Genomic DNA, 27,240 nt, shown 5'->3' with positions numbered 1-27,240 from the left:
TGTCAGAGAATTGTGCTTGGGCCGCGTGCTTATTGCCATGGTGACGCCACCCACGCGCAGGAGGAGGAGGCAAAGAAATTGGAGTGGGATGGTGGAAGTGCCAGAAATAGCGTCTCAGTTGCTTCAAACTAACCAACTACTCTACAGTCTTTGTATTTTAGATTCCTGTGCCACGGCACAGTTACTTTTGCATTAGAAAAACTATCATAATAATTGTCATCATTTCCAGCATATATATTATCTACATAGTTCATAACGCTTAAGGGCAGAACTGATCCCCATTTCGCAGAAAAGAAATGGGACCTGAGAAGTTACCTAACCAGGGTCATGCAGCTCGTGTATTCACAAGCTGGGATTCATACCTTTGTTTATGTTTTTTTCACTTCACTAAACCCATATTTCAATCTTCTGAATATTTTTTTGTAATGTATTTTTTATTTCAGAGAAGAAGGGAGACGGAGAGAGAGAGAGAAACATCAATGATGAGAGGGAATCATTGATTGACTGCCTCCAGCACGTTCCCCCTATACGGGATCGAGCCTGCAACCCAGGCATGTGCCCTTAGCCTGGAATTGAGCCCAGGACCCTTCAGTCTGCAGGGGGTCACTCTATCCACTGAGCCAAACCGGCTAAGGTAATCTTCTGAATATTTTACCATACAGTTTGCTCTGTAACAACTCTCATTTGAGGCAAGAGATATGGGCAAGCTATTAATAAGTAACTAATGATCAAACATATAAGACTTCATTAATAAAAATGCAAGTATAAGATACCACTTCACCTATCAAAATGGCAAAGTTGTTTTTGTTTTTACAATTACTGTATCCTTTGGGTCATGGTAGAACTTAGTAAAACCTTTCTAGAGCATAGTTTGGTAGCTGTATAAAAAGCTTTTAAGCCCTAGCCAGTTTGGCTCAGTGGATAGAGCATCGACCTGTGAACTAAAGAGTCCCAGATTCAATTTTCTGGTCAAGGGCACATGCCCAGGTTGCGGGCTCGATCCCCAGTGGGGAGTGTGCAGGAGGCAGCTAATCAATGAATATCTCTCATCAATGTTTCTATCTCTCCCTCTTCCTTCCTCTCTGAAATTAATAAAAAATATATTTTAAAAAATAAAAAATAAATAAAAGGTTTATACTTACTTGATCTAGAATTCCAACCCTAACACATGCTCTAGAGAACTCTAAAGGTTTGTGAAGAATCTAAGAATTCAACAGTGGGACTGGTTGAGCAAATTTTGGTACAGCCATACAATGGGATTCTTTGCAGCCACTCAAAGTAATGTTATAGAAGAGTATCTATTGACAAGAGTAGTTACTAATTAGTAGTTGTTAAATCCAGTGATTATTTTCCTGTTTTCATTTTGTTGAAACTCACCAACATTTCACACAATTGATGTCATTATCTCAGCAACAAAACACTTTCCAGACTTCTCTCCTACCTTACCAGACACTTAACACTGCTTTGCAGGTGTTTACCTCTGTTCAGCTTGTAAGTGGAAATGCATCATGCGTCAAGGCTGAGTCCCCATCTCCTCCATTTACACTTTCCTTCACAAATAAATTTACACTCATAAATACCAGACTTACATAGCAGGTTCTAAACTCCAAATTCCTATAGCCAGTTGCCCATTTAAGGTCTCCACTTGAATGATTTAATGCTTAAATTCTTAAAGCTTAAAATGACCAAAAACAGAGCTCCTGACCCTTTCCGTGCTGTATCTTATGATCTCTTGACAGCATTCAAAGCGGTTGACTGTGCCCCCTTGGAACACATTTCTCTTGGTTTGCAGAATTTCATGCTCTCCCATTTTCTTCTTCCTCTATTTGCTCCCCATCTGCCAGTTCTCTAAATGTAGGAGTCACCAAGGCTTATTCATCAGCCTTCTTCTCTAATCATACTTCTTCCCAGACGATTTCACTCAAGCCCACAGCTTTAAATGCCATTTATGTTCAGATTCATTCAACAGAATTGGACACTTGTTGCACCTATTGTATAGGTAGATAAGTAAGTATGGCAGTGTTCTAGGCACTGGAACAAAACAAAATCATGCCCCAAACATGTAAAGCAACTGACACACTTGTATGCTGGAAGTGTCTATTGGGTCAATCACTATGGAAAATTGCTGTTAAATATAATGTATATCTTATGACTAAGAAATTCTGTTTCTAGCAAAAGACATAGACTAGATTTTGTATATTCATAACAGCATTATTTGTAATAGACAAATAGTGGAAATTACCCATATTCCTATCAATAATAGAATGGATATATAAAATGTGTATATTTACAGTGGACATGAGGAAACAATGTGGATGAATATCACTAACATGTGAGAAACCAGATATAAAATACATACTGTATGATTCTCATATAATAGACAAAACTTGGCAAAATCTGTTAAAAGTCAGGCTAGTGGTTGTCTTAAAAAAAATATATATATATATATATACACACACACACACACACACACACATATGTAGTAAATAGCAATTTATAAATAGTTATTGAACAAATAACCATGGCAAAATGTAGAATGTTCTACAAGTGAATTAATAGAGAGCACAGGGGTGGAAGAGGAGGCCCATATGTTTTAATGATGCTTATATCTTCTCAGCCATTCACTTCCAGGGATTGGAATACCTCCCAAGAGATTCACTGCAGTCATCTCTAGGTGGTAGAGTTGTGGGTGGTTTTAATAATTTTGTTACTAGTTTTGAGTATGTTCCAATGTTTCAACAGCAAAATTTTTTCATTTGTGTAATAAAAGTAAAATGGTAATGATCATAATATATCATGACTATAGCTGAAGATTAGGCAGGTGAATGGAGTGAAGGGAAAGTCTTAATGACAACGTAATCCCAGTGGTTCTTGGGGTCATAGGTATGTCACACCCAAGCATCACCACCAGTTTATTCTGCCTCCAGTCTCAAGGTCATTTTTCTGTATCTGATACTCCATGGCAACATCTTGAGGCAAGACTTGTGATTGAAGGGTATTCCTCATGGCTCTCATACACACCCTCTTTTTCAGGAAGTTACTTGAGAATGTCCTCCAGCTAAGCAAAGAAAAGCTTTTAATATATTTTTATTGATTTCAAAGAAGGGAGAGGGAGAGATAGAAACATAAGTGATGAGAAAGAATCACCAATCGGCTGCCTCCTGCACGCCCCACACAGGGGGTCAAGCCATTCTATTTATATATACATTCTATTATGCAATCCATGCATGTGCCCCAACTGGAGTCGAACTGTGACCTCCTGGTCCATAGGTCAGTGCTCAACCATTGAGCCATGCCACCAGGCCATAACTGTCCTTTAGAGGGCTAGTGGAGTGTTGTGATTGGAGAGGAGAAGTGAGCTTCTGGGGTGAGGGTAACATTCCATTTCTTAATTCTGATAACAAGGTTTGCAGTTTGTAAAAATTTATTAAGCTGTATTGTACACTGACATGGGATTTTTATGTAGGTACTAGAGGCCTGCACCCTCTGGCAGTCCGGGAGCCCTCTGGGGATGTCCAACTGACGGGGGTCGGGCGGGAGTGGGCCTAAGCTGGCAGTAGGACATCCTTAGCGCCGCTTGCCAGCCATGAGCCTGGCTTAGGGCTTCTGAATCATACTGACCACCAGGGGGCAGCTCCTGTGTTGAGTGTCTGCCCCCTGGTGGTCAGTGCACATCATAGCGACCAGTCGTCCTGCCGTTCAGTCAATTTGCGTATTAGCCTTTTATTATATAGGATATCATACTTCACTTTAAACGTTTTTCAAATGCTTTTATTTAAATATATTGGCTTTTTAATTGAATTTTAGAGAGGAAGAGAGATAGAAACGTTGTTGAGAGAGGAACATCATTGATGGGCATGCTCTCTACTGGGAATCAAGCCGGAAACCTGGTGCCCTGACCAGGAATCAAATTGGTGACCTCTTGGTTCTTGGGTTGACGCTCAACTGCTGAGCCACACCGGCTGGGCTAAACGTCTCTTCTTTTCTTTCTTTCTCTGTCTCTCTCTCTCTCTCCTCTCCTCTCCTCTCCTCTCCTCTCCTCTCCTCTCCTCTCCTCTCTCTCTCTTCTTTCCCCTCCCCACTTCTCCCCTCTCCTCCCCTTCCCCTTCTTTCATTTCCATTTTTTTTAATTTAATTTTTTAAATCCTCACTCAATAACAATGTGAGAGAAACACATCAATTAGTTGCCTCCTGCACAAGCCTTGACCAGGGAGGAGCCAGCCTACAATCGAGGTAAGTGCCCTTGAATTGAACCGGGGACTGGCTGATGCTCTGTCCACTGAGCCAAATCATCTAGGGCCGGGCTAAATGTTTTTCAATGTACTTTAAAAAAAATATTTGCCCACATGGATCTCATGTGGAATGAGACCAGTGACTTCCAACATTTTATCTCCAGTCCTACCTGACCACTGAGCCCTACACTCATGCCACTGCCTACTAGATACCTCTACCTGGATGTTTAATAGGCATCTCAAATAGAAATCCTGGTTTCCCCTTCTCAAAATTGTTATTCCCCAGTCTCAGTAAATAGTACCATCAACCCAGCTGCTCAAGCTTAAAACCTAAGTGTAAGCCTTGATTCTCTCCCCTGCCCTGCACTGCCATTCAGTTATCTAGTCCTATTGTTTCTTACACACCCCAAATATATCCACTTCTTTCCATTTCTAGTCTGAGCCTCCCTCATCTCTATTGCAGACTTATGCCATAGTTTCCTGACTGGTCTCTTCACCTCTTCTTTACCATCTTTTCACATAGTAGCCTTAGTAATTTTTGAAACCAGAGCTGCTAAACACCTTCTAGTAGACTCACATCCTAATTCCTTACTTGTGTTTACAAGGCTCATCATGCTTGAGCCCTAAACTCCATACCACTGAATTGTCTCCCCTTAGATCATTATACTTCACAGAGGCAGAACACTCATCTTTCCTGTGCAGCCTGTGCATGGGTCCTTGAGTCTAAAGAACGTCACTGTCACTTTAGTGACTCGCACCTTCAGCGCCCCATCTAAAATTGCCCGTATCATTTTTATTTTCAGCCTGGTTCATATTTGGTACTTTATTTTAGGGTATGGCTCACCCATTTGAAGGTAAGCACCATGAAAGCGAGGATATTGCCTTTCTGGTTTACCACTGGATTCCTTAGTATGTAGAATATACAGGGATGGGCAAAAGTAGGTTTATAAAGAACTCTGTGCCAAAGTATGTTTGAGTATAGCAGGGAGACTCAAGAATATGTACATAATGAAGGTCAGCAATTTGAGCACATGCAAGATTATACCTAAGTGCACTGTGCCATTGTGATATTCTTTTAAGTTAGTAAAGCTACTGTAATCATAACCTGCATATCTTTCTCCATATGAGCAACTGTAAACCTACTTTTGCCCACCCCTGTAATATCACTCAGGTATTTGATGAATGAATATAGTAAAGAAAAAGGCAAATTTAGCTCTGGTTGGTGTTTCTCAGTGATTACAGCGTTGGCCCATGCACCGAAGGGTCACAGGTTCTATTCTCAGTCAAGGGGACCTACCTGAGTTGCAGGTTTCCATCCCCACAGTACATGGGAGAGGCAACCAATCAATGTGTCTCTCTCACATCGATGTTTCTCTCCCCCCCTCCTTTCCACTCTCTCTGAAAAGCAATGGAAAAAATATCCGGGGGTGAGGATTGACAACAACAAAAAAGGCAAGTTTAGTGTGCATAGTATGATCCCTAAAATACGTATTTTTAAAATATATATTTCAGAGAGGAAGGGAGAAATAGAAACATCATTGATGAGAGAGAATCATTGGCTGTTTCCTGCAAGCCCCCCACTGGGGATCGAGCTGGAAACCCGTGCATGTGCCCTGAACAGGAATTGAACCGTGACCCCCTGGTTCAGAGGTTGACGCTCAGCCACTGAGCTACACCGGACAGGCATCCCTAAAATATGTTTAGAGGAAAAAATGTATGCATAGAGAAAAATCTGAAAGGATCTATACCAGGATATTAACATTATCTCTGATGGTGGAAATGTAGGTCTTTAGAATTTTTTTCTTTATGATTATTTGTATTTCCTAATTTTTCTATTATGAACTTGTTTAATAAAATGTTTAAAGGCCAGCCCTAGCTGGTTTGGCTCAGTGAGTGGATAGAGTGTTGGCCTGCGGACTGAAGGGTCCCGGGTTCAATTCTGGTCAAGGGCACATGCCCAGGTTGTTTGCTCGATCTCCAGTAGGGGGCATGCAGGAGGCAGCTGATCAATGATTCTCATCATGGATGTTTCTCCCTTTTCCCTCCTCTCTGAAATCAATAAAACTATAAAACTATATACTTTTAATAAACAAATAAATAAAGCCCAGCCGGCATGACTCAGTGGTTGAGCATCAACCTATGAACCAGGAGGTTGCAGTTCGATTTTCTGTCAGGGTACATGCCCAGGTTTTGGGCTCAATCCACTGTGTGGGGCAGAAGCAGCTGATCAATGATCCTCACATCATTGATGTTTCTCTCTTCCTCTCTAAAGTCAATAAAAATGGATTTTAAAAAAATACCCTACAATTTAGGTCTTAGATTTACATCTGAAATGGTTTTGAGGCATAAAGATGAATTCTAGATCTTTAAAGCATGTGGAGGATGTATTTTCTTCTTCTTTTTTAAAATATTTTATTGATTTCAGAGAGGGAGAGGAAGAAAGAGAAACATCAGTGATGAGAGAGAATCATTGATTGGCTGCCTCCTGCACGCCCCCTACTAGGGATCGAGTCTGCAACCTGGACATGTGTCCTTGACCTGAATTGAATCTGGAACCCTTTAGTCTTCAGGCCGATGCTCTATCCACTGAGCAAAACCAGCTAGGGCTGGGGGATGTATTTCTGTTATAACCCTGATGTCAGTGAACATACCCAATGATTGGTTTCAGTTTATTTTGGTACCTTTGTTAACTTCAAAATACTGGATAAGTTTCATCTTAATGATATTTCCAAACATGAACACATGACAACAGACCACACCTGTTTGGGAATGAGAATGGCCTTCAGAGTTCCTGAGCCCTCTGAAATTATATGTGAAATTGTAAGTGGGGGTAGGCTCATGCTGATTTTTCTGAGGGACCTTAGTTTTCATTAGATTTTCTAAGGATCCATGCCCTCCACCTTCCCAAATTTCTTACTATGTGGCAGTCCCTTTCCCAACAGCTCTTCAGGAGAAAATGTGGAGTTGAGAAGCTCCTATGCCCCAAACAAATGATCTTTTGCCTAAAATTCATCCCTTAAGGAAAGGCTATCCTTATTAAAATACGAATGCCTTTCATGGGAGATGGACTGGGTATTAAAGCCATTATCAGTTATTAACCCCTTAGTCCAACCTACTTTATTTTATCCCCCCACAAATATTGCATGCCAACTCTATTGGGAATAGAGTTCCAGAGTAGATGGTCTGACACCTACTGACAAGCAACTGGGAGCTCGTCTGTACAGTTCCAGGCACTTTCTGTGGTTTCCCCACACAGAGACCAAGGATTGCTTTTCTTGCCCTAAAGCAGGGGTGGGCAAACTTTTTGACTCAAGGGCCACAATGGGTTCTTAAACTGGACCGGAGGGCCGGAACAAAAGCATGGATGGAGTGTTTGTGTGAACTAATATAAATTCAAAGTAAACATCATTACATAAAACGGTAAGGTCTTTTTTATTTTTAGTTTTATTCATTTCAAACAGGCCGGATCCAGCCCGCGGGCCATAGTTTGCCCACGGCTGCCCTAGAGAAATCTCACCCATATCTGTCTTGTGCGATCTACCTGGCCCCTGCTCTGAGGCACACCATCACCTGAAAATGCCTCTCATACCCAGATTTCTGCAGTGAGATCAGCCTGCTTCAGCTGATTAACACTTGGATTGCGGGAAACGAGTTAAGTCGGCTCGCGTGAATTGCGCGTACTCCGCGGGAGCCATCTTAACTCGGTTCATATAGATTTGCGGTGGAGTGCGGGAAACGTGTAAACTCGGGCCGATTGTAACTGCGTATTACCAAATATTTGTTTGTTTGCCGTTCACAAAGATACCTACCTGCGTATGCGAACCGTTTCATACCCATTGGGGTAATAGGTATCATAAAAATCCCTTGTAAGTAGAGAACACTTTATGGCGCTGGTCGAGTACAATACCGTTAGGGTACCAATGTATTGTTTTCTCATTTTATAACCGATATCCCTGGATATCTCACCATGCAAAGAGAATAGTTATTGAGAAATACTTCTTGTGTCCGGACGTCTTTAGTTTTGAGTTTTGTGAATATTATTACGTGTTTAAATATTTAAATATATTGTGATAAAGACATTCATATAGAATTTTTTAACCAAATAAAATAAAATCGTTCCGCAAAGTGTTCGCATAATAATTATTTTTTTATATCAGATATCTATCGGAGTACCGCTATTTTCAGTTAGTATTATTTTTATTTGCTTTAACCTAGAATGTCGCAGCATTCAGACTATAGTGATGATGAGTTTTGTGCAGACAAGTTGTCCAATTATTCTTGTGATAGCGATCTTGAAAATGCGAGTACAAGTGATGAAGATTCTAGTGATGATGAAGTAATGGTGCGTCCCAGGACATTGAGGCGACGAAGAATTTCGAGCTCCAGCTCTGACTCAGAGTCAGATATAGAAGGCGGGAGAGAAGAATGGTCGCATGTTGATAATCCACCGGTCTTAGAAGATTTTTTAGGGCATCAAAGATTAAACACAGATGCTGTTATAAATAATATAGAAGATGCCGTGAAATTATTTATCGGAGATGATTTTTTTGAATTTCTTGTAGAGGAGTCAAACAGGTATTATAATCAAAATAGGAATAATTTCAAACTTTCAAAAAAAAGCCTAAAGTGGAAAGATATAACCCCTCAAGAGATGAAGAAGTTTTTAGGGTTAATTGTTCTCATGGGACAGGTGCGCAAAGATAGAAGAGATGACTATTGGACCACGGAGCCATGGACGGAGACGCCATATTTTGGTAAAACGATGACGAGAGACAGGTTCCGACAGATATGGAAAGCTTGGCACTTCAATAATAATGCGGATATCGTAAATGAATCAGATAGACTTTGCAAAGTGAGACCAGTACTAGATTATTTTGTGCCTAAATTTATAAATATTTACAAACCTCATCAGCAATTATCACTAGATGAAGGGATCGTACCTTGGAGGGGAAGATTATTCTTTAGGGTATATAATGCTGGCAAGATCGTTAAATATGGAATATTGGTTCGTTTGTTGTGCGAAAGTGATACAGGATATATCTGTAACATGGAAATTTATTGCGGCGAAGGAAAGCGATTATTGGAAACGATACAAACAGTAGTGTCTCCATACACTGATTCGTGGTACCATATATATATGGACAATTATTATAATAGCGTCGCAAATTGTGAAGCACTTATGAAAAACAAATTCAGAATATGTGGAACAATCCGGAAAAATCGAGGTATACCTAAAGATTTTCAAACAATTTCTTTGAAAAAAGGTGAAACAAAATTTATAAGGAAAAATGATATATTGTTACAAGTGTGGCAATCAAAAAAGCCTGTATACCTGATTTCTTCGATTCATTCTGCGGAGATGGAAGAAAGTCAGAATATTGACAGAACATCAAAAAAGAAAATTGTCAAACCGAATGCACTCATTGACTACAATAAACATATGAAAGGTGTTGACCGGGCCGACCAATACCTTTCATATTATTCGATATTGCGGAGGACGGTCAAATGGACAAAAAGGTTGGCAATGTATATGATAAATTGCGCATTATTTAATTCTTATGCAGTTTACAAATCAGTGAGGCAAAGAAAAATGGGTTTTAAAATGTTTTTGAAACAAACAGCTATCCACTGGTTGACGGATGATATTCCAGAGGACATGGACATTGTTCCAGACCTTCAACCAGTACCGTCTACTTCTGGAATGCGGGCTAAACCACCTACATCTGATCCACCATGCAGGCTATCGATGGACATGAGAAAGCATACGTTACAGGCAATTGTCGGAAGTGGAAAAAAGAAAAACATTTTGAGAAGGTGTCGCGTATGTTCCGTTCATAAATTGCGCAGTGAGACACGCTACATGTGCAAATTTTGCAATATACCTCTACATAAAGGGGCGTGTTTTGAAAAATATCATACGCTAAAAAACTATTAATTTCTATTTGTTTTGATTTATTATGAAAATTTTATTTTAAACTTTAAAAATATGTGTATATTTTTAGGTAATAAGTATTTTTTGGGTTTTTCGTATTTAGTTTATATATATCGAATTATTTATGTATTGAATAGATAAAAAAATGTCTGTGATTGAATAAATTTTCATTTTTTACACAAGAAACCGAAAATTTCATTTCAATCGAACCCATACTTCAAAAGATATAGGCATTTTAAACTAACTCTGATTTTGCGCGGGAAACCTAAATAATTGCCCGCGCCATCTTATATTTTGGCGGGAAATTCACCCGACACCGTAGTGTTAAACACCAAGTGAGGGAGCACACCACCTCTGTTTTAACCTGCAGCAGAAGCCCAGGAGACTCTTTCAGAGCTGCTCCTCCACTGCCGCATCATTGAGACCTCTGCTTCCTTTTCATTTCTGGATGATGCTGATCCCCACCTGGTTCTAGTTCCTGTCTTGTCTTATTCCGATACTTACTGCCTGGTTCTGGCAACTTCTCTGCTCTTAAATAATTGTTTTTGCTTCATCTCATTTCACATTGCTAACTCCTAAATACACCCTATCTTTCTACCATTAACTGTGTTCCTGAAAAAGTCTCAAATAGCTCATCTTTATATATGGAAGCAATTATCTGCCAAATGAATGAGTTAATGTGGGGACACCTTGTACCCAGTTTACACTTATAACTTTCTACCCATCATCTTTCATATTTAGTTCTGTGGTTCTCATAACTGGACCATCAACCTTGTGTCTATTTCACTACCACTTTCAAGGCCCAAATTACAACTTTTCCCCAAGAAATTAGTAACTTTTGAACTTATGCCTTGATTTCACTTTTTTTAAAAAAATTCCTCACTCAAGGATATTTTTTCTTGACCAGGGCCCAGGCCAGGGAAGAGCCTGCAACCGAGGTACTTGCCCTTGACCAGAATCAAACCCGGGACCTTTTAGTCCACAGGCTGATGCTCTGTCCACTGAGCCAAACTGGCTAGGGCTTGATTTCACTTTAACTTCAATTTTTCTAGGCTACTTGAAATTAAAGTTAAATCTTATTTTTCTAATATCAGGTCTCTTCTAACATTCTCCCTGAATTTTCCATCCTCAAACCACATCTCAAATTACCACTTCATTCTTAACTGCTGATTCACTTACCACATTCACATTAAATTTTCTTGAGGAATTTTCCCTTTAATGTCATTTTTGGTTTTTTTTATCACTATCTTTTCCCCAAAAAGTGCATTTCCAGGAAAAGTATCTTCAGGCTCTTCATAATATTTAGGTTACTCTAAATTTGAAACACCCTTTGTCCTCTAACTTCCTGTCATTCAGATTTATTTCTGGGCTATTGTTGTAACACCATAAACTAAAAGTAAGGGAATAGTGTTGAGTGATTACAGCCGATATATGGCAAAACATGCTGCTTCAAAGTAAACATGTCTTCTAAATGTAAAAACTAAGGGAACTGTGTTTTTAAATTTCCAGTGCCAAAAGATAATTATGCAATGAATATCACAGTAATATCCTGAAACAAAGGTTTTCAACTATCCATACTAATAAAAGGGTAATATGCTAATTAGACCAGACATCCTTCTGGATGTCCTTCCAGACAAAGCCACAGCAGCCACAAGGGCTAAGGGCCGGCAGCACGGGAGAGGCTGCGGCGCTGGGCCTGTCCGGCACCGCAGTCCCTTTTGCAGAGGCCATGGGAGAAGGTGGTGATGCAGGAGGAGGGAGAAGGCCTGTGCTGCGCAAGAAAGCCGGCGCTGTGGCCCAGTCTGCAGAGGTGGCATAGGAGAGGCAGTGGGAGAGGGGGCTGCATGGTCCCTGTCCAGTGCCGCCCCTTCTGCAGAGGCAGCCACAGAGGCAGTGGAGCGAGCCCGGTCCCGGCGCCACACCTCCACAGAGGCTGGACGGGGTGCAACCTGCTGTGCCACAACCTCCCACAGCCCCTCCCACAGCCGGCCTGGCCCCAGATCGCCCCCCACCCACCAATGGGCGGGGGACCGGGCCAGCACTAAGAAGCAAGGGCTGAGGGCCAGCAGCTGCGGCGGCTGGCAGTGGCAGCAGCAGCAGGGTGATGGGGTGGTGCCTTCCCCTGATCGGCCTGGTCACCTCCCACAGAGGAGAACGTCCCCCAAGAGCTCCTGGACTGTGAGAGGGGGCATGCCGGGCTGGGGGACACCCCCCAGTGCATGAATTTTCATGCACTGGGCCTCTAGTCATTAGAATAAATTCTGTGACTTGGAATTTAAATAGTTTCAAAATTGTCAGACATACTCTAAGGACTCTTATGGTGATAAAAACCTAAGTTAAACTAAAATAATGATTCAAAAATGCTTAAATATCTGTTTTTCTTAAAATGAACATTAGCGTATAACCAGTATAGAAATAATAAAAGGTCAGTTTTTAGGTACAAATGTATAACTAGATTACATCTTTATACATATTTTCATATTTTTCTTAAAAGATTAGAAAATATTTTTCCTATAAAACCTGTAAAGTATACCATCATGTTTATTATAACAATATCAAAATCTCATAAAATATAAATTTAAACATTCTAAAGTTTACCATAATTTTATTGTAACCTAATATCAAAGTTACATGAAATATAAAATTAAGCAGAAAATTGAGTTTTGTTTCTTCGATGGTATTCAAGAATCTCAAAAACCTTGAAGTTTGCTGAAAATAGAAAATATTCATAAAATGAAACATTTTAGAAATCTAGTTATTGTACATGTCTTAATATTTAGGTTTTGTTAATTAAATTAAAAAACATTCATATTGTTCCAAATTGAAAAGGTGCTGGAAAAATATGTCAGTCTCTCACACTATTTCTGCTCCCAGAAGCAATTGTATAGCCTTATAAAATATATCCTTATAAATATCATCTAATCATATATATGCATGGGGGTGTATGTGCTATAAAAACACATAAGTGGTAGAATACTATGAACACTATACTTTTTTCAATTAGTAAATATATTTATAATTTTTGAAACTAATCCCTTGAATGCTTTAAAATCTAAGTTAGGAAACTTCTAAATAAGCATATACATTTAAATGGGTATGTATTTAAATGTTTGTTTTGCTAGTCTAAAAACTACATAAAAAACGGTTGTACCTTTTTTTATGCATATGCCCAAGTATAATCTGTAGGACAAATTCCTAGAAATGGAATTGCTGGTATATGCAGGTTAGGTCTTAAGAAATCTTGTCAGATTGCCCTCCATAAAAGTTTTTACCATTTTTTATTCTGAACAAGTGTGAGAGTATTTCTCTACGACATCAACAATATTGTATTTTAAAGTAAAACAACTATATTTGACAGTACTCATTGAAATGGTTAAGCTTATCTACTTTCACTACATTTTGATGCTAACTCTACAATATGATTTCACAAATATTCTAACAAAAGATTAATTCTGAGGAGAAGCTAAATAGCAGGAAGACCAAATTATTCCACTATATCTTGAAAATTTTTCATTCTCTCAAAAATAAACATGCATCTGTTTGATCCAGCACTGAAAAGATTCCTCAAATTATTTATACTAATTATAGTTTAGATATTATGCCAAGATTTTCAGCATCTGAGTCCACAGAAGATAAAGGAACCAACTATTTTATCTCAACAAAATGCAAGTCAAGTACTACTGTGCTAGAAATTTTAAAGAGGGATAGGCACATAAGTGACTTATACTACACTGTTAAGAACTACCACAGAAATCTGTACGAAGAGCTTAGAACACAAAACAATTCTATATGGAAATCAGGGAACATTACAAGAAACATAACTGAAGTTTCTTGTGCTATCATAATAAATCAGTTAATCTCCCATTGTGGGTAATTTGCTTACATCCCAACTCATTGAAACACAGTAAATGGTTTGTAGACAGATATAATCTATAATAATAAAAGCGTAATATGCTAATTTGACCAGATAACCTTCCGGACGAAGCCTTAGCTGCAAGAGCCAAGCCCTTGCACAAATTTTGTGCATCGGGCCTCTAGTAAAAAGATAAAAGTAAGAAAATGAGGAAACTCAGGTAAGGTGAAAATACAGGTCAGAAAAGATGAAGCCAGGGCTACACCCAACTTTTGCTTGGGACAGACAGATTCTCTTGTTCTGAGACCTGTTTAAAGAAAGTTCCCAGGACTAGTTCTCATAGGAGGATAAGTTTTATACCAAATCTCAGTTCAGTAAAAGTCAATAGGAAGGTGGGCAAAATATGCACCAGGTAGACAACCCTCAGAGGTGACTTAATCCTGAGGTCACAAAATCAAATGCCCTCGGGGGCATCCAGGTGTTGACAACAGAAAGTGGTGAGACTTCAGAAGATTGGTTCCCTTACCTAAAAGCAACCATATCAATTCTTTAAAAAAAATTTTTTTTTAAATCCTCACTCAATATTTTTCTATTGGTTTTCAGAGAGAGTGAAAGAGAGAGGAGAGGAAAGACAGAAATATTGATGTAAGAGAAACATATCGATTAGTTGCCTCCTGCACATGCTCCAACCAGGGCTCAAGCCAAGGTGGAGTCTGCAACTGAGGTATGTGCCCTTGACCTGAATCGAACCCAGAACTCTTTGGTCCGCAGGCTGACACTCTATCCACTGAACCAAACCAGCTAGGATTCAATGTGGGCTAGGTAAAGTCTAACACATGTCAGGCTTATGGATTAAAAACCTTTATTCAAGTATCTGGTCATATTCCAAAAACTAAGCAATGCTTGGAATATATTAAGAATCCTATATAATAAAAGTGTGGTATGCAAATTGTCCCCTCGACTGGAGTTCTTCTGGGAGTTGGACCAGGGGGCGGGCTGGCCAGGGGAAGGCAGGGAGGCCCTGGCGCTGGCAGGTGGCCAGGGAAGGGAGGGAGGCCCCGACCAGCAACCGCTAGGGACCCTACCAGTGCATGAATTTCGTGTACTGGGCCTCTAGTCATATATATGTCAAATGAATGAATCCAAGAATAAAACTTATAATATCTCATAAACTGAATGGACTTCAATCATCCATAAGTATTGAGCAGAAAGAACAATGCACAAATTTTTTTTAAAGAAATATATACAAGAAACTGTTAATCATGGGTTCAGGGTTAGAAAGCAGAGGTATTACAGAGCTATTTTTTTTTTCAGTTTTATACTTTTAAGCATTGTTTGAATTTGTATCATGACATCGTATTAATTTTAATTTGAATATATTTGTTAATTGCAAAAATTACAATTGAACTGTGTGTTCAAAATTATATTCTCTAATAAGAAACTAGAGGACAGTTATTTGGTTATTTGTTCCTTTATATTTTTTAATCCTCACCTGAGAATATGTTTCTCATTGATCTTAGAATGAAAGGAAGAGAGAAAGAAAGGGGAGAGAGAGAGAGAGAGAGAGAGAAAGAGAGAGAAAACAAACAAAAAAAACATCGATTGGCTACCTCCCTGTACACACCCCAACCAGTGGGTGATCAAACCTGCAACCTAGGTATGTGCCCTGATCAGCAGTCAAACCTCCAGCCAGGGCTGGTTATTTGCTCTTAACAGGAAGTGGAGTTTTTTCAAAAAATGTTTGATTAACTGACATTACATGTTAGGATGCCTGACAAGGGACATAGCATCAAAATGCATATTTATGGGCCCTATAACTACAGAGCAAGCCATTTGCTAAATGTGGGATGGGATCCCAGAACTTAACTTTTTTTTTCTTTTAAATGTTTTTATTGATTTCAGAGAGGAAGGGAGAAGGACAGAACGATGAAAACATCAATGAGAGAGAATCACTGATTGGCTGCCTCCTGCACGCCACCTACTGGGGACTGACCTGCAAGCCAGGCATGTGCCCTTGACCAGAATCGAACCTGAGACTCTTCAGTCCACAGGCCAACTCTCTATCCACTGAGCCAAACCAGCTAGGGCAATATATTTTTAACAAGGATCCTCAAGGACTCTGATGCAGGTGATCTATAGATCACCCTTGGAAAACCACTACCCACCAGGTGATTATTCTCTTTTTTACCTCAAGACCTTCCCCCAGCCCTAGCCGGTTTGGCTCAGTGGATAGAGCATCGGCCTGCGGAACGGGGGCGGTGGGGTGGGGGCGGGCGGCGGTCCCAGATTCGATTCTGGTCAAGGGCATATGCCTGGGTTTCGGGTTCGATCCCCAGTGGGGGCATGCAAAAGGCAGCCAATCAATGATTCTTTCTCATCATTGATGTTTCAATCTCTCTCCCTCTCTCTGAAATCAAAAATATATTTAAAAAAAGACCTTCCCCCAACTCCAACCCCTGCCCATCACCACACTTGCACCCAGCTCCTTCCAAATTCTTTGCTGCCAATTTAAGACAGATTACCTAGGTTTTGAGACTCAACCATGTGGAGGGCAGGACTGTGCTCTCAGAATAATATGAATATTATTAGAACTCAGACTGTGAGAAAACTAGCCCATCTCCATAGCTGGTCCAAGATTTCCCTGAGAAAACAATGCTTGATCTATATCATCACAAACATGCCATCAAATACATAATATTCTATGTCACACAGCCTGACCACAATAACTTCAGCCTAGAACATTTCCAATAGGTCACTGCAGACATTTTTAAAAACCTCAACACACCTACAGAACGTTTGGTCTTTAGCAATATAGCACTAAGAAACAGCTTGTTCTGCCAGTTTCTGTGGGCACACTTACCTATCTTCTACTGTCTTGTTGGAAGGATAAAAAACTTTGAATGAAAATCCACTTCTTGGAAAAGAGCCCTTTGGGGGGGAAAAATGTCTGTAAATGAATACTCATTTATAGAAAAATTCCTGTTTTTAAAATCAAATTCCTGGTCATCATGACTTTAAAAGTTATAAGATGTGACTATAAAGTGATGTGACAGATTTTTGCTTGATCTTTACACGGAGAGAAGATATTACTATAAAATATCTACACTTAAAGCAAACATCTTTCAAGTTGGCTAGACCATCTTATGCTAACAGGTGTGACTGGAAATATAAGTAGGAGTGGCTCTACTTAGTATAAGGACTAAACAGTACTGTGTGATGTTAAAGATGCATATAAGACCCAGAATCTTTAAGAAATTTTTCCTATCCCTCTCCCCAGTGAAAATCTGGGTTTCATGGCCCTTCAACATGCCCTCAAAGCAACTGAACACACATACAGATGTCTGTCCACTACTAAACTAGGGTAGAGACTCTGTCCTTTCAGTCTTTGTGTCTGTGGCCCATTGCCATGCCAATTGCAGGCATTCATTAATGTACATAAGTATTAAGAAGGGATGAAGCAATGTCAAAGGCAAGTTTTGGACCCAAAAGGTATAAATAAGGTAAAAAAGATGTAATTATGGTAGAAAGTGGTTTATATACCTACAGGATGAAAAGGTGGAAAAATTCAGAAATAAGGCATTTTCAAATAAAGCATTAATTATGAGAATACCCAAACTATTCGATTTAAATAAGGATATAGCCTCTGTTAAAGAATATTAAATTGTGAATAATCTACAAAACTCAGGCCACAAATTTCAAACAATAAAATAAAATCAGTTGATTATGCTCATCCTTAGAGTAGTTTTCAACCATGGACAATTTTGCCCCCCCAGGGCACATTTGTCGAATATCCTCAGACATTTTTGATTGTTATAAATTGGGGGCTGCTACTTGCATCTAGTGGATTGAATCAGGGATCCTGCTAAATACCCTACAGTGCACAGGACAGAGCTCCACAACAAAGACTTGGTTCAAAATGTCAACAGTTCTGTGATGAGACGCCCTGGGAGGCGGACACAGTAAGTGTGTGTTTGAGGAAGCAGTAACCAATAGGAAGGCGCGATGTTTCTAGTAATGACCTAAATGAAACGAAAAGTATTAAGGCAGCGGTTCTCAACCTGTGGGTCGCAACCCCTTTGGGGGTCGAACGACCCTTTCACAGGGGTCGCCTAAGACCATCGGAAAACACATATATAATTACATATTGTTTTTGTGATTAATCACTGTGCTTTAATTATGTTCAATTTGTAACAATGAAATTGGGGATCACCACAACATGAGGAACTGTATTAAAGGGTCGCGGCATTAGGAAGGTTGAAAACCACTGTATTAAGGTATAAAATTCACCAGAATGAAGGAAGCATACAGAGCATAAAGCCTCTAGTGGAGACATTTTGATATCAACCACAATGTTTATGCAGTCTGTATTCCCTAAATTTAAAGTCAATCATACTTCTGCCGAAATTCTGAAGCAACTTCAAGATTCTGAAGCAATTTCAAGGTTCTGCATAAAAAATGAAGTAATAAAATGTGTCTCAATAAGAACTTCCACATTTATCAGGTTTAGATTTTGGGGACTTGGGCAACTTCTAAAAATCAAAATCCTCCTCAAAGGGTAAGTACCATTTATATGTTTAAAGAGAATGGATACAGACTTTGAAAGCAATTCCCTGAAAGGAATCCCAAGGTAAGTTACTTTGAAGAGAAAATATTCATTTGGATTTATAAGCTTTGGTATATATATATATATATATATATATATATATATATATTTTAGAAAAAATCACATTACTTTACAGTCACATGCAATACTGAAGGTTCAAGAACTTTCAGTATATACCAAACTAATTCAGTGTTTCATTAATAGTATATTTTTACTCTAACAGTAATATTTTTAAATACACATTTTAAATTTAAAGAAATAACACTCTAATCTTGACAAACTATGACTATATAATGTTAACTACATTCTTACTGGGTTTATGCAGAGGCATTCAGTATTGGTCAAAGTGAAAGGATCATATTTGTCTGCGATGACAAGTAGATCAGGCAAAGGGTACACTCTCAAAGCATAGTCATATGCCCAGTACACTGGGCAGACATAGAGGGGTAGAGGAGTCAGGTGTCCTTGGGATAAGATAGTCTTCACAAACTAAAAACAATGATACAAAACAAACTTTAGTTCATTTGTAAAAGTTAAAACAACCAACAATTTCAAATTAGTTACCAAAAAGAATTAGAAAATTTGAGAAACAATTAGAACTCTGAATTACAGAGCTATGGGAAACACAGAGATGAAATGAGATTGACTATTCTATAGTTTAGGAAAAATTTTTGAGTTTTCATTTAATATAATTTACTATAAAATCCAATCCCCCAATAGTCAAATTGGAGCAACTGTACTTACTAGTATACTTTATAATAAACTCATTTAGTAATTCTGTTCAACTAAAAATAATTCATAGCTTGAGCAATGCCAAGAATAGATATTTAGCCTATATAAGCTTTAGCTATTATAAAATAAATATAGAAAATGCTCTGTATGATCTATTTTCATAACTTCTGAAAAGGGGGTACATGTATCACGGAACCTTGAAGCTACAAGATAAGCCCTACACATCCTTCTGTGATATCACAGGAAATACTTAGTAAACATGAACATTTTATTAAAACACATATACATATATTTTGAAGTACAATGTAAGATTTATGAGTTTTAGGACAAAACAAGGAAGATTCAATGAAATTTCCTGCTGCTTCTGGGTTTTCCTCCATCCATTAGGAGATATTTCAGTGAGAAAGTTGAGAAACACTGATTACTAACAAATATTAACTTACTGACAAAAGTATGTTCAGATTATAACCATAATTTATATAAACATTAGAGGGTAAATTATCAAGTGGCTTAACAAAATTTTATGTGACGCAACATGTAATAGTTTTATAAAGAAGACTGTGAACTTACATGATTAGGAATATCCAAATTGCTACTAGGAAAACGGACACAGTTTCTGCACATTTTATTCACTAAGTCTTCACGAAAGACAATAATTTCTTGTGTACAATACTGAATTCTGAAATAAAAATAGTAGTTGAATTTGACTTCATCAGAAAAAAATATGAGGTAATTTAAAAGGCAAATGGGTTTTTTAAAAAAATATATTTTATTGGCTTTTTACAGAGAGGAAGGGAGAGGGATAGAGAGTAAGAAACATTGATGAGAGAGAAACATCAATCAGCTGCCTCCTGCACATCTCCTACTGGGGATGTGCCCGCAACCAACGTACATGCCCTTGACCAGAATCGAACCTGGGACCTTTCAGTCCGCAGGCCAACGCTCTATCCACTGAGCCAAACCGGTTTGGGCAGGCAAATGGTTTTATAATACAAAATCATTCCCACTTTCCATTGTTTACCACAGCAAAAATTCAATTAGAATTTATCTATTTGTCCATTCATTAGACAGTAATTTATTGAGCTCTTAATATGTGTACTGAACTATTCTAGGAATGAGTGAACAAAACAAAAGGATCCCAGTCCTCATGGAGTTCACATTCTAATGAGAAGAGGGTGATCAGAGAAAAAAACAATAAACATGATAATTATACAGTATGTTGGAAGATGATTACATGCATGGGAAAAAGAAAAAGGTCAAGTGGAACATTTGTGGGGAGAGAGGTCTAGAAGGCTGGAGTATGAAAGAAGAGGATCAGAACAGGTAGGCTCATAATGCAGTTTGATTTGAGCACAGACTTGAAGAAGTGAGAGAGGCAGATAGAGGAAGAACATGGCAGGTAGATGGAACAGGTATAACAGATGCTTTAAGATGTAGCATGCTTGGCACATCTGATGAACAGAAAAAAAAAAGAAAAAAAAAAAAGCTGTAATGACCAGAATAAATGAGGAGGAAAAGTAGGAGAGGAAATCAGAGGCATATCATACAGGGCCTGACTACCATCGCAAGGATATTGGCTGTTACTGTATGACATGAGGTGTCCCATCTTTTAGGATCAGTAAGGGGCCTTACATTTTAAAGGATCCTCTGACATAGTGTTAAGAATAGACTACAGAAGGGTAGGGGTAGAAGCTAGAGACCAACCAGAAGGCTATTACAGTAACCCCGGCTAGCAGATGACAGAGGGTCACAAGCATGAAGCTGTAGAGAGGCAGCCAATACTGGGTATATTTTGAAGCCTTCCTTAAAAAGGTTGAAGGACCACCTGTAAAACTGCATGTGAGAGAAACCCAAAGTTTTGGGCCTGAGCAACTGAAAGGATAAAGGTCCCATGAACTCTGATGAGGAAGGCTACAGAACAGGCGGGGACCTGACAGGGGAGGAAGAAGATCAGAGGTTCAGTCTGGAGTTGTTTATTAGACATCCAAGGGAAAATGATGAGTAGGCAACAGCATATGTGAGGCTGAAGTTTGGGAGGTTTGAGCTGGATATATAAATGTGGGAGTTGTCAAAACATAGGTATTTAAAGCCATGGGGATAGATAAGGTCACAGCAGGAGTGAATGTGGGCAGAAAAGAAGAGAACCAAGGACTGAGGGTATGCACTCAGAAGAGCCAATGATCACAGTAAGTGGCACAAATAGTAAACTTGTAATCTTTTCATTCTTCCATTGTCACTTTTTTAAAAGGATGTGTATGTAATGAGAATATCTATTTTAAAATCTCCAGGCTGAGGTGACTGAGTGGTTGAGTATCGACCTATGAACTAGGAGGTCACAATTTGATTCCCAGTTAGGGCACATGTAGACTCGAGGCAGCTGATCAATGATTCCCTCTCATCATTGATGTTTCTATCTCTCTTTCCCTCTCCCTTCCTCTCTGAAATCAATAAAAAAATATTAAAAAAAAAAAAAACTCCATTAGGAGAAACCAAGATGGCGGCATAGGTAAACACCGGAGTTTGCTGCCTCGAACAACCACTTTAAAATACAACTAAAAGACGGAACGGACATCACACAGAACCACAGAAAGGCTGGCTGAGGAGAGATTCTTCAACTAGAAGGAAAGAGAACAGCATACCGAGGCTCAGAGGAGGCGCAGTGTGGAAAATACAAAGGTACGGGGGTGCGCGTGGAGCGGGCTGGTGGCTGAGGGTGCGGTTGTCGTTTTCAATCGGAAGGGAGTCTCAGACTCTGAGCTCCAGATCCGGGCGAGTCTCTAGGGACTCAGACTCAAACGGGAGAAGCGGGATTGTCTGGCATCGGTCGGAACGTGAGGGCAGCTTTCTCTCCGAGGTTTGCAGCGGTTGCTGGGGTTCTGAGAAGCAGAGCCTCTGGGAACAGGACTGAGAGGAGCCATAACTGCTCCCTCCGCCCGCCCTGTTGAGCCCGTGCGACCCACCCCACCCAAGCCCTGCACAGAGCCATTTGCCGGATAGCCTCAGGCAAAGGCTAGATTAGCACCTCTCCAGAGGACAGAAGTTTTCCCACTGCAGACACAGCTGATTCTCACAGCCAGTCGGCCTGGAGGTCAAATCCCTCTAGTATTAACTACAACAACAAGGCTTAACTACAACAAGACTGCGCACAAAGACCATTAGGGGGTGCACCAAGAAAGCGCAAAAAATGCGGAGACAAAGAAACAGGACAAAACTATCAAGGGAGGATATTGAGTTCAGAACCACACTTTTAAAGTCTCTCAAGAACTGTCTAGAAGCCGCCGATAAACTTATTGAGATCTACAAGAAATCTAATGAGACCCTCGATGTTGTGATAAAGAACCAACTAGAAATTAAGCATCCATGGACTGAAATAAAGAATATTATACAGGGGGGCAGGAGGGAGGGGGTTAAGAGATCAACTGAAGGGCTTGTATGCATGCATATGAGCATAACCAATGGACATAAGACACTGGGGGCTAGGGGAAGCCGGGGTATTGTCAAGGGCGGGGGGGGGGGGGGGGGGGGGGGAGGACACATATGTAATACCCTTTGTAATGCTTTAAGCAATAAAAAAATAAAATAAAATAAAATAAATAAAAAAGATAAAAAAAAATAAAATAAAATGATAACCTATGAAAAAAAAAAAAAAAGAATATTATACAGACTCCCAACAGCAGACCAGAGGAGCGCAAGAATCAAGTCAAAGATTTGAAATGTGAAGAAGCAAAAAACACCCAACCAGAAAAGCAAAATGAAAAAAGAACCCAAAAATACGAAGATAGTGTAAGGAGCCTCTGGGACAGCTTCAAACGTACCAACATCAGAATTATAGGGGTACCAGAAGATGAGAGACAGCAAGATATTGAAAACATATTTGAAGAAATAATGACAGAAAACTTCCCCCACCTGGTGAAAGAAATAGACTTACAGGTCCAGGAAGCGCGGAGAACCCCAAACAAAAGGAATCCAAAGAGGACCACACCAAGACACATCATAATTAAAATGCCAAGAGCAAAAGACAAAGAGAGAATCTTAAAAGCAGCAAGAGAAAGACAGTCAGTTACCTACAAGGGAGTACCCATACGACTGTCAGCTGATTTCTCAACAGAAACTTTGCAGGCCAGAAGGGAGTGGCAAGAAATATTCAAAGTGATGAATGCCAAGAACCTACAACCAAGATTACTTTATCCAGCAAAGCTATCATTCAGAATTGAAGGTCAGATAAAGAGCTTCACAGATAAGGAAAAGCTAAAGGAGTTCATCACCACCAAACCAGTATTATATGAAATGTTGAAAGGTATCCTTTAAGAAGAGGAAGAAAAGAAAAAGGTAAAGATACAAATTATGAACAACAAATATGCATCTATCAACAAATAAATCTAAGAATCAAGTGAATAAATAATCTGAGGAACAGAATGAACTGTTGATTATAATAGAATCAGGGACATAGAAAGGGAATGGACTGACTATTCTTCGGGGGGGAAGGGGTGTGGGAGATTCGGGAAGGGACTGGACAAAAATCGTGCACCTATGGATGAGGACAGAGGGTGGGGAGTGAGGGCAGAGGGTGGGGTGGGAGCTGGAAGGAGGGGAGTTATGGGGGGAAAAAAAGAGGAACAAATGTAATAATCTGAACAATAAAGATTTAATTTAAAAAAAAACTCCATTAATCAAACTTCTAAATTCATTATTAGTGAATTATTTAAATATAGTTAAAATATTTTCAAAGTTATGAGAAACATAAAGTGAAATTTTATATTTATCTCATAATAGTCACACTTCAGAGACACATTATAAGAATTTTTAAATGAAAGGAAAAAAAAAAAAAACCACACAAAATTTTAATATTTACCTGCAAGGATTAGTAGTAAAAACTGAAAATGGCACTCTTTGCCTGAATTCATTAGTAATGCTTTCAGCAAGTGGTGGCCTATAAAAACAATTTATGTGAAACAGTGTATATTTTTAAACTTTATAAAATTTTCTTTACTGTCACAAAATCTGAATAAAACTTACCTTGGTAAGATGGAACCAAATCCAGGATCCTCTGGACCAGGTACAAACACAAAACGACTACTGTAGCAAAATTCAACATAATTCATTTTAAAAAATTGCAAACCAATCCAATTTTCTAAAAACAAGTTATTGCCTTTAATTAAGTAATAAATTTAAGAGATTTAAAAATTACATGCATTTTAATAAATGAACTACTAAGAGTCTCCAGACCAACATTACCAGTAGACCTTTTGCAATGACATAGCTGCACTGTCCAATAACTGAGTGCGTGACCTGTGGCTAGTGCAACTAAATTTTAGATTTTATTTAACTTTAAATAATTTAATTTAAAGAGACACATGTGGCCAGTGACTATCCTATTGAAGAATGAAGCTCTATACTTAGAGCAGGGTGGGGGACCTTTTTTCTACCAAGGGCCATTTGGATATTTATAACATCATTCAAGAACCATACAAAATTATCAGCTTAAAAATTATGTTGCTATGAAAAAAGCTCCTAGATTTATTGAATTTCAAGACCCACCTGCGGTTGCCTTGGCAGGGCCAAATGATATGGCTTCCGGGCTAGAAGTTCCTCACCCCTGACGTAGAGTAATATCACCAAGAAATTCAAAACATGGTTGAAATTGTCACTCACACTTTTAATACTTTGAACTACAAGTCTCCAGTATAGTATAACACACATTATCATAATGTGAGGATAATTTATCTCTTAGCTGTACTAATTTCCTCAACTTTTTCTTCTATTCACTTCTTAATAATCACTGATATCAAACATAAGATTCATTTTTTAAAAATAAAATTTTTTTTTAAATATATTTTATTGATTTTTTACAGAGAGGAAGGGAGAGAGATAGAGAGTTAGAAACATCGATGAGAGAGAAACATCGATCAGCTGCCTCCTGCACATCTCCCACTGGGGATGTGCCCGCAACCCAGGTACATGCCCTTGACCGGAATCGAACCCGGGACCCTTCAGTCCGCAGGCCGACGCTCTATCCACAGAGCCAAACTGGTTTTGGCAAAATAAAATTGTTTAAATAAAAAATATAGCAGTAGAAATCATTACCTTTGGTGAATATTGGGATATTCGCATATTATGTCTGCCAAAGTTTTTAGGGAATCTAAAATTTTAAAGGGATATTAAATTTAATTTATACATAATGCACATAAGAATCAAATTGTTTCATTAGTTAGAGCCCTGTATCCTTTGAATAAAATTAAAATGTAATCTTTTGTTAGTTTATATAAATATAGAAACATTTATTCAATAGACCCTTAATACCTTTCAAAGCTTGAACTTGGTTTTTTCCATATGGTGCAGATGAAAAATTGCCACACAGAATAAAGCAGGTTGGAGGTGCTGGTGAATAACCTAAAAATATGAGAATAAATATCATTATTTTTCTAATCTAGAAGTCAGGTTTAAAAGCCTTTAGCCATGGGTTGTTAATAATAAAAACAATATTTTAATAACTTATTATTTAAAAGTAATGGTAATAGTAATAGTAGGTCCAGTGAGCACTTATTATATGCCAGGCCCTGCAATGGGTTGATTAATATCCTCCTGACATCTCTAGAAGCTGAAGAGAAATTAAGTAATCTGCCCAAGGTATTAGGCTGCAATTTATGTCAGACCCCAAGTCCAAGCTCTTGTTCACTCTTATACTATACTTAGGACTAATTCTTATGTACCATGAATACACACACACACACACACACACACACACACACACACAGTTATTTTTCAAATGTAAAAATGTGAGCCTTTAAGATGAACCCACTTAAAATATCTCACTGCTGACTCAACGTGTTTTTTTTTAAATAAACTACTTAAAAAATGTATTTTTTTAAGCATTTAGTTTTAAAACATGACCCCTGATAATAGTTCAAAAAAGAATAATAATAATAAAAAAATGAAACCTACCAGAAAACATGGTGTGAAGTTTTTCCAACACCTCTGCTTGGTCTAACCAAACATCAGATATAAACACAAACATGGCATCTTTATTCTCATCTTCTAGTTGTTTTAGTTTTGCAGAAGTCTTTACAGATGTATTAGAAGGCCCTCCAAAAAAGTTAATATTTCCATAGTATGCCCTAGGTAATTATAACACAATTATTATCTTCAATAATCTCTGGAAGATCCTATATAATAAAACGCTAATATGCAAATAGACTGAATGGTGAAAGGACCGGCCACTATGACATGCACTGACCACCAGGGGGCAGAAGCTCAATGCAGGAGCTGCCCCCTGGTGGTCAGTGCACTCCCACAGGGGGAGCACTGCTCAGCCAGAAGCTGGGCTCACAGCTGGTGAGTGCCCTGGCGGTGGTGGGAGCCTCTCCTGCCTCCGCTGCAGGCAGGCGGTAAGGAGCAAGGGGTCCCAGACTGCAAGAGGGCGCAGGCCGGGCTGAGGGACTTTCCCCCAGTGCACTAAATTTCGTGCACCAGGCCTTTGGTATTTTTATAATTTTACAAATTAAACTTCTTTCTATCTAATGAGGTTTTTCCTCCCATTATTGTATATAGTACCATGAAAATGTATTATCTGTAGCAAACAAGTTTACTTAAATGTTCTAAAATGAGAAAGAAACTAATACAGAAGCAGTAAATAAAATTCATAATAGGCTATACCTGTGCCTTTTAAAACTAAAGCAAATACTAAAATAAATCATAATTTCCCATGTAGTTGAAAGAAAAATGGGTACTCAATTTGAACAATATCTAATCAAAGTGCTCAAAAAGAGTACTAATTATTTGACCAAACAATTTTACTTCTAATTTGTCCTAAGGGGTAAGAATATCTACAAAGGCTAGCCTACATTCCAGAATTGTGAAAATTTGGAGGTATACTAGAACTAGCTAGCCC

The 27,240-nt window shown here is 38.8% G+C and overlaps 2 protein-coding genes across 4 annotated transcripts in view; one reads left to right on the top strand and one right to left on the bottom strand.

Moving 5' to 3' along the window:
* Positions 1 to 12,795: 12,795 nt before the first annotated feature.
* The window catches only part of POLE2 (DNA polymerase epsilon 2, accessory subunit), a 44,352-nt gene continuing 29,907 nt past the window's right edge, over positions 12,796 to 27,240 (bottom strand). For all 3 annotated transcript variants that reach the window (XM_070431424.1, XM_070431442.1, XM_070431434.1), the window contains 9 exons: positions 26,295 to 26,471; positions 25,653 to 25,742; positions 25,437 to 25,491; positions 24,369 to 24,428; positions 24,205 to 24,282; positions 19,923 to 20,031; positions 18,933 to 19,109; positions 16,878 to 16,945; positions 12,796 to 12,873 (listed from right to left, as the gene is read on the bottom strand). In XM_070431424.1, coding sequence (XP_070287525.1) covers positions 12,855 to 12,873; positions 16,878 to 16,945; positions 18,933 to 19,109; positions 19,923 to 20,031; positions 24,205 to 24,282; positions 24,369 to 24,428; positions 25,437 to 25,491; positions 25,653 to 25,742; positions 26,295 to 26,471 — 833 coding nt within the window. In that variant the 3' untranslated portion in view covers positions 12,796 to 12,854. The remainder of the gene's footprint in view (positions 12,874 to 16,877; positions 16,946 to 18,932; positions 19,110 to 19,922; positions 20,032 to 24,204; positions 24,283 to 24,368; positions 24,429 to 25,436; positions 25,492 to 25,652; positions 25,743 to 26,294; positions 26,472 to 27,240) is intronic.
* KLHDC1 (kelch domain containing 1) overlaps positions 25,284 to 27,240 on the top strand; it is a 114,456-nt gene continuing 112,499 nt past the window's right edge. The window contains exon 1 of the mRNA XM_070431470.1: positions 25,284 to 25,306. Within this exon, the coding sequence (XP_070287571.1) occupies positions 25,290 to 25,306 (17 nt within the window). The 5' untranslated portion in view covers positions 25,284 to 25,289. The remainder of the gene's footprint in view (positions 25,307 to 27,240) is intronic.

Source organism: Myotis yumanensis, unplaced genomic scaffold (genome assembly GCF_028538775.1).
Source record: "Myotis yumanensis isolate MYYU_CA2020_CCGP unplaced genomic scaffold, mMyoYum1.0.hap1 SCAF_1, whole genome shotgun sequence".
Lineage (NCBI taxonomy): Eukaryota > Metazoa > Chordata > Mammalia > Chiroptera > Vespertilionidae > Myotis > Myotis yumanensis.
Note: the sequence above shows the minus strand (reverse complement) of the source record. Positions and strands in the feature narration are given on the sequence as shown.